General features: G+C 42.4%; 1 protein-coding gene across 2 annotated transcripts in view; it reads left to right on the forward strand.

Moving 5' to 3' along the window:
• SLC6A17 (solute carrier family 6 member 17) overlaps positions 1 to 14,522 on the forward strand; it is a 66,549-nt gene extending 52,027 nt beyond the window's left edge. For both annotated transcript variants that reach the window (XM_003769747.2, XM_031967245.1), the window contains exons 11-12: positions 7,753 to 7,915; positions 9,186 to 14,522. In XM_003769747.2, the coding sequence (XP_003769795.1) occupies positions 7,753 to 7,915; positions 9,186 to 9,554 (532 nt within the window). In that variant the 3' untranslated portion in view covers positions 9,555 to 14,522. The remainder of the gene's footprint in view (positions 1 to 7,752; positions 7,916 to 9,185) is intronic.
• The last annotated feature ends 1,045 nt before the right edge of the window (positions 14,523 to 15,567 follow it).

A 15,567-nucleotide genomic window follows, 5' to 3' on the forward strand; every position in this document is an offset into this window, starting at 1 on the left:
TGTTACTCTGGGCCCTCCCTAACATGATTAGCTCACTTTTCTGATCATATATCATAAGATCATATACTCAGAGCTGGAAAAGTTCTTAGATCTATGTAGTCCAACTCACTCATTTTACAGATGTGGACACTGAGGCCAGGGAGACAAAGTAATTTGTTCAAAGTCAATTGGTGCTAAGTGGTAGAACTAGGATTTGAACTCAGGTTGTCTGACTTCCTTCAATTATATCTTGTTATCTTGCTCTTGGATAATGGTGTTTATGCCCTTCTTTATGGATAAGTCTTCATTGGTAATGTTGCAGCCCATTTACATCCACCATATGTCTATTGCTTTTTGGATCATCCATAACTTTGATTCTTCAAAGATTGCAGTGTTTCCATGATTTACAATTCTACAGAATCATTAAAAGATAGGATAAGAATAGAGAATGGATTCTAAGAATAGAGTGGATTTTACTGGAAAGGGAACTCTTAAATGAGAAAGAAGCTCCCTCTAGTGATAAAGATTAATACCATATCTTCAGCTTCTAGTCTTAAAAAGCAGCTTTAGGCAGAGAGAAGTTCAATGTTTTGCTAGGAGTAGCACAGCTAAGGGGAAAGTCTTAAAGGGGGTCTTCCTTACTCCAAAGCCATCCCTCTATCCACTTCACTATCCACTCCATGGAAGATTATTTATGTTTTAAAAAGATGGGTTATTCTTTCAGGAAGCAGCTTGGGCTTAAAGTACTGTAGTATTTCCCAAATTCTTGAGTCTGCTTTCTTCACACTCGATCCTGGATCCGGGTCATTGGCCATCTGTGTTCTCTGATCAAGATACTGAAAGGATCAGCTCAATAGAATACCTCTCATAGTCCAATCAGATATTAATCAAGAAATTACTGAGGTAGTGTCTATGGGAATATTGAGCAAGGAATAAGCACAAGAGCCATTTTTGAGGTCGTCACTGAAAGAAGAAGAAAGAACAAGAGATAACCTCTACATTTTGAACATGAGATATTCAGTAATGGTGGTGTCACTGATAGAAATATCTGATAGTAGAGTTAAGTGTAAAGGGCTGAAACTCTGAGTAGGTGCACTTAGACAACTGAGTACTTAAGGCTAATTACTTATTGGACAATACTGTATTAGAATATGCTTGGGAAATGGCCCTTCCCACTATTCTGTGCTGGCTCGATCGTTTAGTGTATACAGAGAATTGTGGGAGGGACTAGGGGGTGGAGTAAGACTAACCAGAGTCACTTTGGGCAGGAGAGGAAGAGAAGGAAGGTAGTGGAGATCCTGTGTCCATCCAATTCCCTTCTACCCTTAAAGACCAAGAATAAAGACTTATCCTGACTCTGGCTGATTCTAAGGTATCCAGGGTACTAACTCAGTCCTCACAGTTAAAGAGGAGTAGATTTAGGAGAAAAAAATAATAAGCTTGGTTTTTGGACACATTGAATTTGAAATGCTTGAGACATGTAGATTGAGATGTCTTATAAGCAATTAGACATTCTTGCAAGAGAAGTCAGGGCCAAAGATGTATGGATTTCTGTAACGTGGTATATAGGAAAGGGAAAACATCCACTTAGAGGCTAAAGAACCAGGTTTATATATATTGACCCCAGCACTTAGGGATGCTGTAACTATGAGCAAGTCATGCAAACTCTGAATTTCAATTGCTGCTTCCAAAAAAAAAAAAAAAATGGAAGAATATTTGTGTAACCGATAGGTTATTGTGAGAGAAAGAATTTGTTCTCTTTAAAGCTCCATAGAAAAATTCTTATGATTACATGGAAGTGACAGTTGAAACCCACAAGATTGGCAGATATAGAGAATCTCCTTCACTCTCAAATCCCATGTTAGGAAATCCTTTCTTATGTAAAATTTAAATTGTCCTCTTGGCAATTTCCGTCTATTGTGACTAAGCAGAACAGAGTGTAATCCAAAGGAAAGAGCACTAGACTTGGAGTCAAAACAGATCTGAATTTGAATCTTGCCTCTGACATTTCCTAATAAAATGGAGATAATACTAGCACCTAACTGTCAAGGTTGTAAGAACCAAGCACATGTGTCCTTTGCAAATCTTTAAATCTATTTAAGTCTCAGCCGTTGTTATCATCATTACTTGAAGGCAGCTATCACATCCTCCCACCCCCAAGTCTTTGCTCTTCCAATCCTCATACAAAACAGTCTAGTACTCCTACTATACTTGTGTCTTCCTGGACCCCACTCTAGCTTGTCAATGTTCTTCCATATTTTATAGTACTTTCCTAAAATACACTGTTCCAAACTACACATTTATTTTTATTTTTTTAAGCCTTTGTTTTATATATATATATATATATATATATATGTATGTATATATGTATGTATATGTATATATACATATATATATCTTTTTATTTACAAGATATATGATATGCATGGGTAATTTTTCAGCATTGACAATTGCAAAACCTTTTGCTCCAGCTTTTCCCCTCCTTCCCCCCATTCCCTCCCCCAGATGGCAGGTTGACCAACACATGTTAAATATGTTAAAGTATAAATTAAATATGTATATGTATACATGTCCATATAGTTATTTTGATGTACAAAAAGAATTGGACTTTGAAATATTGTACAATTAGCCTGTGAAGGAAATCAAAAATGCAGGTGGACAAAAATAGAGGGATTGGGAATTCTATGTAGTGGTTCATAGTCATCTCCCAGAGTTCTTTCGCTGGGTGTAGCTGGTTCAGTTCATTACTGCTCTATTGGAACTGATTTGGTTCATCTCATTGTTGAAGAGGGCCAGGTCCATCAGAATTGATCATCATAGAGTATTGTTGTTCAAGTATATAATGATCTTCTGGTCCTGTTCATTTCACTCAGCATCAGTTCATGTCTCTCCAGGCCTTTCTGAAATCCTCCTGCTGGTCATTTCTTACAGAGCAATAATATTCCATAACATTCATATACCATAACCCATTTAGCCATTCTCCAGTTGATGGGTGTCCACTCAGTTTCCAGTTTCTGGACACTACAAAGAGGGCTGCCACAAACAGCCCTTCTTTAGTATTTCTTTGGGATATAAGCCCAGTAGAAACACTGATGGAGCAAAGGGTATGAACAGTTTGATAGCTTTTTGAGCATAGTTCCACATTGCTCTTCTGGAATGGTTGTATCCATTCACAATTCCTCCAACAATGTATCAATGTCCCAGTTTTCCCACATCCCCTCCAATATTCCACATTATCTTTCCCTATCATTCTGGCCAATCTGACAGGTGTGTAGTGGTATCTCAGAATTGTCTTAATTTGCATTTCTCTGATTAATTTGACTTGGAGCATCTTTTCATATGGCTAGGACTATAAACTACACATTTAAAGATGGGTTTCAGTTTATTCATCTGTAAAATAGAAAAATACTACTTTAAATAGGCAGATATTTTATTAAGCACCTACTTAACTGTGTGCCAGGCACAATGCTGAGGACAGCCGTTTAGGGTTATTGTAAATAAGGAAAGCACTTTATGAGTCACAGGGCATTCTGTAAGTATGAAATCAACTCAGTGCATAATAGATATGTTCTCACTAGTTTAGGGTTCTGTGGGACTATCTCTTCCCTTTTTCTGGACCTATATATCTTTCATATCTATGGTTTTAAAGAATCCTAAGGACTTGCTTTGTCTGTATGGTTCCATTCTACTTCAGGCATGATCTCTTGTCAATTCCTATTATTTCCTATTGTAACGTCTTTCAAATAAGCTCCCTTCTCTCCTATGACACTGACATTACCTTGATACAAACCCTCATCGTCTCACTCCTGGATTATCTCAAAAGTTTGATGACTGATGAGCCTGCCTTAAGTACTTTCCCACTGCAATACATCCTTCAATCAGCTGTCAAATTGATCTTCCTAAAGTTGGACCACATCACACCCTCCCATCCCATTCAATAGACTCTACTGACTCCTCCTTAACATACTCTGTAACCCAGGGATACTGACCTTCTTGCTATTCCTCCCCTAAAATACTTCATCTCCTGACTTGGAGCTTTTCCCCAGATTCTCCCAGCACAGGGCATGTTCTTTCCTCACTTACACCTTGCAGCTTCCTTCAAGTCTTAGCTAGTTTCCCTTTCTTCCAGAAGCTGAAAGTCCTCCCAGTCCTCAATCTTAACGTCTTCCCTCTGAGATTACCCCCAACTCAGCCTCTCTCTGTCTTGTGTGTACACAATTGTATGCATGTTATCTTTTCTATTAGATTTTGAGCTCTTTGGGATCTGGCACTACCTTTTCCCCATCTTTGTACCCTCAGTGACAGTGCCCAGCATTAAAGTGACTTACTCAGAGGTAGTGTCAAAGCCAGGATCTAAACTTGACGCTGATTCACGGTTGTGTCTACTACAAAATCCCCTGTATTTCTGATAATGTAGACTTATTATTGGCTCCTATTGAACTTATAACCTGCTAAAACTTATGCTGATAGTGGCCTCCCCTTTACTACTGTTAATGCAGATTTATTATTGACTCCTGTTGAACTTGTAACCCACTAAAGCTCATCCATTTCTGCATAAATATTTGTCCAATTGAACCTGGGAGGCTCTGGGGAGACTGTACTTTTCACTCTTCTACAGCAGAGGGCATCTGAGACTGTACAAACTTGATATTAGATTTCCATCTAGAAGAAATCTTAGAAGCCATCTGGTCCAGCCTCCTCATTTTAATAAATGTTTGCCCACTATTTGTATGTTACCTCCCCCATTGGACGGAGAGCTCTTTGAGAGGGACTGTGTTTTGCCTGATTTGTAGGACTTGATGACCCTAGCGGATTAGTATAGTACCTAACAAATATTTCTTAAAAATAAGTAGTTTAATTATTTGTCCGAGGCTGCACAGATCTCGATGTCAGAACCCTGAGCCTCTTACTGAGAACCTCTGTTTCCAAGTCCAGTATTTTTTTTCTATTCTACTTTCTATTATGAATCACCTTTTTATGACTGAGGAAGGGCAGCTATTAGCTCCACCAGCTCAGGGGGAAAAGAAATTTAGGGAGGTATATGTAGATACAATCTTGTGATAATGGCCTGTTATTACTGTGCATAATGTAGAGCTTACACTAACTAGATAGGAAGAAGAATGGATTGTAGTCTTACTGAGAAATGAAAAAGCGAGTTCTCAGACTTTTTTTTGTGGGATGACTCCAGAGATCATGAATGAATACAGAATTTGGGAATGAATACACAGTTTGGGAAGCAGTAAGTGAATATTGCATTAGGACTAGTAGACATCTTAAAGGTGATTTAAATTCACCTTCCTCATTTTTTCCAGTGAAGATACTTATTTGGCCCCAGATATCTCACGCAAATAGCTAGCGCCAGTTCAGTGATCAGTCCCAGATTTCATAGGTCAATCTAGATTTTTGTTTTTTGGTTTTTTTTGAGGGGGATAGGAGGGTGAGATTTGACAAAAAACTGTTATTTCTTCCATTCAAGGAGCTCCCAGAAAGGAAACTTACTCACTTAACCACCTAGCCTATATACAATATATAATAATACACCAAGTCTTCTGTCCACCATGATCTTCTTCAGACACAACACTTTGTCTTTTGTTTACATGTCTTTGTACAAACTATACCCCCATTACCTGGGGACATTGCCTATCCATTTACCTCTTCAATCCCTGTGTGTCTTCAAAGCTCAGCCCAAAAATCCTACACAAGACCTTTCCAGATCCTCCTAAATTGCTAGTACTTTCCTATACCAAGATTACTTTGTATTTTTTTTTATATATATCTTGGATATAAACAAATATACACTGTTTTTTCCCTTGGTTAGTAAGTAAGCTTTTTGAAGGCAAGAACTGTTTCATCTTTGTCTTTGTAACTCTATAATACAACATGATACAAACCAATTAACTTTTATTTGCCAGGCACTCTCCTAAGTGCGGGGGGTACATTAAGAAGAGACCAGCCCTGCCCTCAAGGAAGTTATAGTCTAATGGAGGAACACAACATGCAAAAAGAAGCTAAAAGCTGGGGTGGGGGAGGAAGCATGCAGTGCTGGGGTACAGGAACATGATGATGGTAGGATAGAATCCTGAGACAGCTATTGAAGACTCACTAGATTTCTGAGTTCTCTTTATTTGGAGGATTTGGGGAAACTGTTTTACCCCTTCCTCCAGCCCTCCAATCAGAGAGGAGCAGGATACTGAAGAAATCTATGGGATGATGAGTTTCCTGGAGATGAGCTTTTCTTGTGAGCCAACATGGTGACAGTGGAATAATACCCAAATAATATAGCTGGTGGGAATTAAAGAGGTGGTTGGATTTCTTTCTCCTCCTTACATGGAGGCATAGGGTCTGACCCATAGTGGACACTTAATTCTTGATGATTCATTGTTGAATGGAAGACTTACTGTTTTATTATATATTGTATATTAGGCATTAGAGGCAGTTAGGTGGCTCATAGTAGATAGAATCATGGGCCTAGAGTCAGGAAGACTTTTCTTCTTAAGTGTGCATTCAGTCTGCATGCACTTACTAGCTGTGTGACTCTTAGTTCAAGTTCACTTAACCCTGTTTGCCTCCATTTCCTCATATGTAAAATGAATTGGAAAAGGAAATGGAAAACCAGTCCATTATCTTTGCCAAGAAAATCCCAAATAGGGTTAGGAAGAACCAGACTGTACCAAAATAAATTAACAACAACAAACAACATCAAAAGGTGTCTCAGTAGCTAGAGCACTAGGCCAGGAGTCAGCAAAGTTTGAATTCAAATTTGGTTTCAGACACTTATGAGTGCCAGACGGAGATCAGAACACCCAAATGGCCTTTTTAAGCTAGGTTGCAAACCTAAAAGTAATGTGCAAATGCTAGCTATTGTTATTATTATGTATAGAACTCTGAGCTAGGAATGTGAATGGAGAATTAAAAAAAAATATGCCAGAAGAATTTTCAGTGAATCTAAGAATCAGGATATTTCCCTCTTCCTACTTCTAATTCTTCCAGCTCTAGATAGAAGACCCTGATCTTATACATCCTATAAATTCCAGTTCAAATGCCATCTCTCTTCCCTAACTCATCTAGTTGTAAAGAATTGTAGCTCTTGGTTTGTATCTAATTTACAGATTTATTATTATGTCCCATTTTTAATTTAGGTGTTTATACCTTTAGATTGTAAGCTTCCTAAGTAAGGAATTATATCTGAACTAAACTCTGTCTTCAAGAATATAGTGCTCTGTACCTGGGCGGGGGGAGCGTCTTAATTGGTGGATATTGAAGTAAATTAAGCTTTTTTTGGTGTGAATGTTTATTATATCATAATGTAGAACCAAAAGTCCTGACTTCAAATCATTTGAGTTCAAATACTGATTCTGTCCTTTGCCTGTGGGAATCTTTGGGGCAAGCTATTTTACTTCTTTGGGTCTCAGTTTGCTCATCTGTTAAATGAAAACATTGGAGGAAAGGATTTCTGAAGCTCTTTTCTGCTCTGACATTCATTCTGTGGTCCTGGGAATGTATGATTTTTATGCTTGATTAGAGTTGAGGAGAGAGTAGAAAGGGATGGAGTGGTTTTCTACTTCCAGGATTAGGGAAGAGCTAATTGAGAAAAAGTCTTGCTGATGATGAGTTTTGAGCCAGACAAATGTGAGGGGTCGTGAGTGGGGGAGAATATTCCTTGTCCTTGAGCAATGTGATGAAAAATACCTCTCAAGCCTTTGTGGACTCTGGGCTGGTGGTGGGACACTTGCCCCATCTCCTCCTGTCCTCTCTATTTTCTTCCCTTGCCAGGTTCATGCAGGAGCTGACAGAGATGCTGGGCTTCCGGCCCTACCAATTCTATTTCTACATGTGGAAGTATGTGTCTCCCTTGTGCATGGCCATTCTCACCACTGCCAGCATTATCCAGCTGGGAGTCACCCCACCAGGTTACAGTGCCTGGATCAAGGAGGAGGTAAGGTCACCTTTCCTCAAGTCTTCCAAAGGGCAGGACCATACTGGAGCCAATGGATACTTCTTGAGTCCATATCTTTCCCAGACCTATTTATTTGTTCTCAGTAGGGAGTTTATGTTCCACTTTTGATCTGGGGAAACTGAGGCCCAAAGAGGCCATATTAGTTAACCACAGTGACTGACACTGTGATTAGCAGTGGAGCCAAAGTTAGATCTCAGGTCTCTTGATTCCTGGTCCACTCTAATAAATGCCTATTGTCATTTATAGGGTGTGTCAATTAAAAGTTCTGGAGGCAGAGAGCCTAAGTTCAAATGATGACCATGAATGCCTAATTTGGGATTTTTTTGAACTTTTATTAATAAGAAAGGTGATACTTTGTTCAGGGGCCAATCTAAAAAAAAATGTCACCCTTTTACCTTTCTTTTCAGTTATATTTTCTAATGGTGGCTCTTGTAAACAAAGTAATGTAATTTTTTTTCCCTAAAACTTACAACCAAAATCATCTATTTCTTTCAGGGCAAAAGAAGAGGGGTCAGGAAAAGAGAAAGAAATGGGGCAAATGAGATAAAATTCATAAAGTATAAAAATTTCTTGCTCAAATTCAGAATAATAACTTAATAGCTTTTTGTTATTTGAATGGAATAGAGACATGCCCTGATCCTGTTACAAGAAGTAGAATTCCAGCATTTGATATAATATTCCAAGAGTTAAAATAACATTTCTGTTCCCCTTGAGGCCATTTCCATTAACAAAGAAAAAATATTTTTATTTAATACCTTTCAGCAGCAGCTTTGGATAATCACCTCTAGAATGATCAAAAGACAACCTGATTCAGAGCATTATTTTTGGTTGAATATTCTGCTGATCATTGTAGAAACAATCAAGTATGTTCTCTAGATCAGCTGCTACATCAGATGGAATGAATCCCAGATCACTTTATTCTCTAGGTTCAGAGAATTCTTCTACATTTTTCTACATTTATTTTCCATGGACGTCAGTTTCCTTATCTGTAAAGTGAGAAAGTTGAATTTGGTGGCTTTTGAGATAACTTCCTACTCTAGAACTATGGTTCTATGTCAAAGGCTGTGATCTGTCTCTTCAATACTATGGCATGGAAGGGCATGAGGAAAGAAAGATAACCTCATCTCCTTGGAGTGCCTCCTTGGTGAGGAGGATCAGAGAGAAACCATTCCTCTAGCCTAGTGATAGAACCAGGTGGCCATCCAACTGATGCTTTTACTTAAGATGTTCTCCCCTTACTTCCTCTCAGGCTGCAGAACAGTACCTCTATTTCCCCAACTGGGCAATGGCTATCCTGATCACTCTCATCGTACTAGCCACTCTGCCCATCCCTGTGGTCTTCATCCTCCGCCAGTTCCACCTGCTCTCAGACGGCTCCAATACCCTGTCTGTCTCCTACAAGAAGGGCCGGATGATGAAGGACATCTCCAACTTGGAAGAAAATGATGAAACCCGTTTCATCCTGAGCAAGATGCCCAGCGAGACTCCCTCCCCAATGCCCACTCATCGCTCCTACCTTGGCCCAGGAAGCACGTCCCCCCTAGAGATGAGCAGTGCCCCTAACGGACGTTATGGGAGTGGATACCTGCTGGCCAGCACCCCTGAATCTGAGCTGTGATCTCGGTCACTCTTCTTTCCATCCTCCATCCCTCACCTGCCTCTCTGGTCTTCCCTCCTACTGCCCGTATTCCTCACCGGTGGTGGTACCATCCCCAGTTCTACTGGCTATTGGGTTCTCAGAACCACCACCTTGCCTCTTAGAATCAATCATTCCTGGGACCTTGTGTAAGGAACAAGGGGTTGGGAGTATTTCCCTTCCCCACTCTTCCCATGTTTGCCTGTCTCTGTAAGTCCATCTGGCCCCTTCATACCTCTAGCCAAATCACACACCCTAGGAGGTACCATCACGATAGTTTAGGTGCTGTGGTGGCTGTGTCAGAGATGACTCAGGAATCTGGATTCCCCGGCCGGCAGCCGTTTCGGGCGACTCCTGAGGCATCCCTTTCACCTCTCCTATTTTCTGCCACCTTGGATTGTCTCTCTCCTTTGGTGTTTTCTTGCTCCTTACCTGGACAAAGCTTGATGAGGCAATAAGACTGGAGCTTCCTCTCTTAGGATCAGCAGATTGCCCTGCTGATGATCTGGGAGAAGGATACTCCCCAATAGACACATTCAGGGAAGGAGGGCTAAAAGTCTGTCTTCAGGCCTGGCTCTCAGCAGCCAATTGGAGGCCTCTAAGGGTTTTTCTTCTGTGAGAGAGACGGGGTGGGATGGGGGGAATTCCTGTGGAGCCTCAGGTAGTTGGTACAGGGCCCCTCTCATGTCTGATGCTGGCGGGGAGGGGTGAAAGGGGGAAGCGATGAATTGATGATGAATAGATTTCAATGCTGTGTCTCAGACCCAGATGCAATGTTCCTAAGTGTACGGGATCTCACTCAGGGACCAGTATAAGGTCTCCCCCGATGTGGGGGAGAAGAGGGAAGGTGAGCTATTAGTAGGATGCTGCTTTTCCCATGTGTGTGTACACATGGACACATCTGTCCTGCTGGCTGTCTCCTCAGGTGCCCTGAGTGGGCCCAGGGCAGAGTCTCAGCCTGGGCATGTTTTGCTGTTAGCTCAGAGTCAAGCCTGAGGGCAGTGACCTCTGACTCTCTCTAGTTCTGGGAGCAAGGACAGTTGGAAGTGAAGTGAATGGGGGTAGAAGGCTGCTCCCAAACTTGTTTTCACAAGCACACAATTTTCCCCTTCCCTCTGCTCCCCTCCCCACTCTCTGCCCCATCATTCCAGGCAGGGGACAGTCCTTCTCTCCACTGGCAGCTACTCCCTCCGGAGCAGGAGGGCCCTGAGATCTGGGGGATTCTCTATGCTCCTAAGATTGTAGGGGGGCTCTGGCCCAGTACCTGCCTTGCCCATAGTTGGTTAATTAGGCACAAGATGGAGAAGCCCTAAGGTCTGGGGTAAAGAGTTTCAATTTCACTGCCTCCTCAGTCCTGATGGCCACTCCCACACTGCACAATTTCTATTTGCACAATCCCAACGGCAACTCCAGTGACCCCCACCCTGCCACTCCATCACCATGACTCTCCTCCATCTCTCATAGCACTTCTCCCCTCTCCCCTTCCCCTTTCCTTCCTACTTTAAAAACTTCTCTAACCTCTTAGGTCCCTGCTTTAAGGCAGCAGAGACCATGCCCTGATGAATTATTGAATGAGTGGGTTCCTTCAGGCCAGGGAAGGTTAAGTGACTTAGAAAATAATGCTCAAACCAGATTCTCCAGAACTCCTCTGGGGCTCTTGGCCCTTACTCAGTATTCTCATCTTGACTTACCTGGTTGCTGTCTAGCCATCCCCGAGAGGAGTCAGGATTGCTGAATACAAACAGAATCAAATCCTGATTTCAACTCTTACCACTCCCTTATCTCACCTGTAAAATTGGACTAGGTGACCTCTAAGGTCCTTTCCTGCTCTCAATCCTGTGATGGTCCTGGGAAGAAGGGATCCTGGTAGTTGTATAAATGAAGAATACACCCCTAAGGATCTCAGAATTGAATTGAGAACTATCCAATGAATGAATGACTTGTCCCCAAACTTTCCCCTGGCTTAGAAACTGATCATTTGCCTTTAGAAACGTCTTCTGGGTGAGAATCCCTGGCAACAGTGCTTGGTCCAGGACCCTAGAAGGAGAACCTTGAAGGACCTCCCTGGATGTGGTCAAGTTTTCACTCAGGATTGGGAGAGGACAGACTGAGCCAAAAGCCCCCTCTTCTTCCATCCCCTTTCATTTTCTCATTTTTCATTCTGCCCATTCCTTCTTCTTTTGTGCTGCTGCTGCTTCTTCCTTGCCTTTCCTTCCTTCTCTTAGGGCCTCCTGTATGAGAGGACCTTATTTCCAAAGTGGGGTGAGTGTATGAATGAATTTGCCCAATTTGTGGTACTCTCACTTCTTAGAGACTGATTATTCCCCCTCTTCCTACCTCCTACCCCCACCTTTGCCCTGATCTTGTTAAATTAAGTGAAATTAGGTAGGGAAAAGGAAAATTTAAAAACCCAAGAGAGACAATACATTATATATATATAATATATATAATATTCTATTTATTCTATTTCTATTGTACATAGGAGCTGTACATGTCCGTGTAAATGCTGTTTAATGAGAAGCCCAAAGCAGTGATTAGTGGACTATTTTCATCCTCAGTGCTGTACAGATATATTTTCATTGTATATTTGATATTTATAATTTTTTTAGTGTTTGGCTGGGTCAGACCTAGCCTGACAGCCTGTAAGGGCAGGGCACTGGGCTGGGTGGGTGGGAACCACTCTTTCATTTTATGTGGGGTTCAGTATAGTGTTGTGACAATTTGCTGTAGGCTGGGGCTAAGTTCCAGCTGTGTTGTTACTGTATGGGCTCCTTTGCTAGGTGACTAGGATGTCCGTGCAGATGTGTTAGGATTTGTGATTCCTTGTGTCTACTGCTTTTCTGGGCCTTTTACCCACTCTTGCCTGCTACTGTCCCACACTAGACTTTGGATTAATATATTGGAAATGAGGGAAGAAAAGGCCCCCACCGGTGGGGGTACCTTTTACTTATTAGTTTTCTGCTTTGGGACAACAGAGGCCTTAGGCTACAGAGTGAATTTTTCCCCATGGTAATGTCTGTCTGTCGGTCTGTCTTTCTGTAAGTAGCCAGAGTGAGCTGGAGCTCCATGGACTCCATGTGTTTGGAAATGGTTTGCATTCGTAGATGAGCAGAAATAAGACCGAGCTGAACAAGCCATTGTCATCCTGGCCACTCTTCAGAAACAGAGAAAAGGAGCAGTGAAACCCTGACATTTTCCATGAAAAACTTAGGTGCTCCCATTAAGTTCATCAAGTCCCTTTTAAAACAGTGAAGAAACTGTTTGATGTTCCTGGCTGGGGGGAGATCTTTTCATCTATCCCCCTGCCTCAGTGCTTACTGATGCTGACAATGAAATAAGCTTAGCCCGCATGAACATATGGGATCCAACTTGAGGGAATTTCTGCTGTTCTTCTAGATTCTTCAGTGTTCCAGTTTGGGGTGCCCTCATGTTTACTGGGGATAAAGTTTACTGGGGAGGGTGAGGTACAGAGGCAGCCAGACTGCCTTTAACCAAAATTCCAATTTTTCTTCTTGATGGAGCAAAATAGTTTGGGTGATAAAGGTGAAAAACTGGCCTCCGGAGCCCTAGTTTATGGGAATGGGGGCCCATGCTGGAATTGGGGGAAGGTGGGAGGATGGATTGTAATGCCTTTTCTGTCTTCATTGCAACTTCCCTAACTATTTCTTGACTTGATAAAACATTTATTAAGGGACCAGAATTCATATGTAAGAACTTAAGCTAACCAGAGGGCCTCAAACAAAACCCTCCCTGATTCCCATTATTTCCACTCTCACAATCTTCCAGGAGGACCCTCCTTTGGTATGGGCAGGCGGACTCATGCAGTCCACCTCTGGCAGCAGGGAGAAAGACTGTGCAGGAGTTGAGCAAAACCCTGGTTCCCCTCCTGCTCCTCTTACCAGCTTCTTGCTCAGGGAGATTTTTTTCCTCCATCCTTCTGGCCAAGCACCAAGCTAGCTCCCCTAAGGTTTATAGGAATGTGAAAGAGACCAGGTTGGTTGGCTGGAAGCAGCTGGGCTCTGGGTAGGGTGAGACTTCCCTTCTCTCAACCATCCTTCCCAGGAGCCAGGTGGGCCCAAGCAGGTGTGGGCAGGCTCCTGGCCCAGACAGCTTTTGCTTTCTAGCAATAAATTCCCCATAGTGCTGGGACAATCCCTGGGAAGTGAGTCTGATGTTAGTTATGTAATCTGTGGCCTGGGAGCTGTTGTTAGAAGCTGCTGGTGGTCCTGACCCCCAGTGCTTGCCTGCAGTATTACTAATTGGTCCCTGTGGCCACAACATTTCAAATCTCCAACCCCATCCCTCAATTCTCTCCAACATTGTTCCTTGCCCACCTGCTTAGAATGTGGGACATTTGGTTCTCCCTCTCAGAAATGCCTAACACCTGCCCACTTCCCAGGGTGAGAAGGCTACCAAATTTAACACGCATTATTTCCTTACCTCCTTCCCACCAACTCAATAAATGTTCTAAAATAAAGTCCTTTCTCAGCTCAAGACACCGATTTTAGTCCAGAATTTTTTGCACAGCCTGGCCGCAGCTAAAGTGATTTCCTGGAGGAAACTATCAAGCAAATCCCCCAGGAGAGCCAGAGCTCTTCTCCCAGCCCTTGGGGTTCTGGGGGTCAGATTTGTCTTCCAATTAGAGTGGAAACATAGGACTGGGATTGAGAGGACAGTTCTCAAGGACAGCTGGAGGCCGCTGTCTCCTCGCCCAGGTTCCATTGTACAGATAGTTCGATAAAGCACACAATGTATAGCCACTTTGTTTTCTAGTAAAAGTTTAAATCTAATTCAGCACATATCATCCCTCCCCTCTCCCTCCCACCATGATGTAGCCAGTCAGAGATCTAATTAAAAACTGCCCTAGTCCAGGAGGAGGGAACACAGCAGTCCCTCTGAACCCCCTGCCACCGCCACCACGGGGCACAATAAAGTATCTGTTCTTACCAACCTCTTGTTGACTTGATTTCTTGCTTGGAGGGTGGACAAGGGTGGGAGAGAACTTGGAGAGGGTAGAGAGAAGGGTGGAAGTTCTAGGGGAAAGGTCTGAAAAATAGAGTAAAGAAGGTAATGGTTCTTTTTGATAAGCAGTACTAAAGTACTGGCTTTAAAGGGAAGGATCTCAAAAGTTTGGGAGGGATTCTGGAGGAATCTGGGAAGAGCCAGAGCCAAGATATATAGAGAATAGAATACCAGGAATGAGGAAGATAACAGGCGTTCATTAACTATTTATTCCATATAAACACTATGCTAAACTCTGGGATACAGCAAAAACACAGTCCCTGCCCTCAAGGAGCTTACAATCTAATGTGGGAAGGTGATAAATAGAAGGGAAACAATATCAGAGGGATGCTACAGGGAGAGAAGGCCCCAAGGACTGAGGAAAATTTCAGAGTGAGACCACAGGTGAAGCTTGAAGAAATAAATGGGAGGTAAATGAAGGATGGTCAGCTTGGGCCCCTCTCCAAAATGGGGGCCTCAGGAGAAAGTCACCAGGGAGAGAAGGGATCTGGCAAGGGAAGACATGAATTGGTGACTCAGAGCTAAAAAAAACAAAAACAAAACTTTTTTCTGAATTCAACTCTATGGCCTTTAAGGTCCCTTTCATTTCAATCTGTGATCCTAGGAGAAAAGAAGGTGGGATGAGAGGAGCACATACAGTTGCCATGCAGTTAATGTGGAGCAGTGATCTGTGCTTGCCACTGGCTTCCCACAAGGAATGGCTGCAGGGACAAGGGCTTTGGAGCTTTCAAGCACCTCCACCACCCTCACAGCTGGTTGCAAAGCTATCATCCACCCTTAGAGTTGGCAGGAACCCCAAGAATTGTTCAAGCTCAAAATACAAAAGAGATATTTATATCGAACCCAAATCCTATCTTCTGGGATCAAGTAGAGTAAACTTAATTCTTCTATTACAGACCATTTCAAATATGTAAATGTAGCAGTCACAGGCCCCCCTCAATCTTCCCAGCTCCTTCAATGAAGATCTCCCCAC

The sequence above is a fragment of the Sarcophilus harrisii genome, chromosome 4, assembly GCF_902635505.1.
Source record: "Sarcophilus harrisii chromosome 4, mSarHar1.11, whole genome shotgun sequence".
Taxonomy (NCBI): domain Eukaryota; kingdom Metazoa; phylum Chordata; class Mammalia; order Dasyuromorphia; family Dasyuridae; genus Sarcophilus; species Sarcophilus harrisii.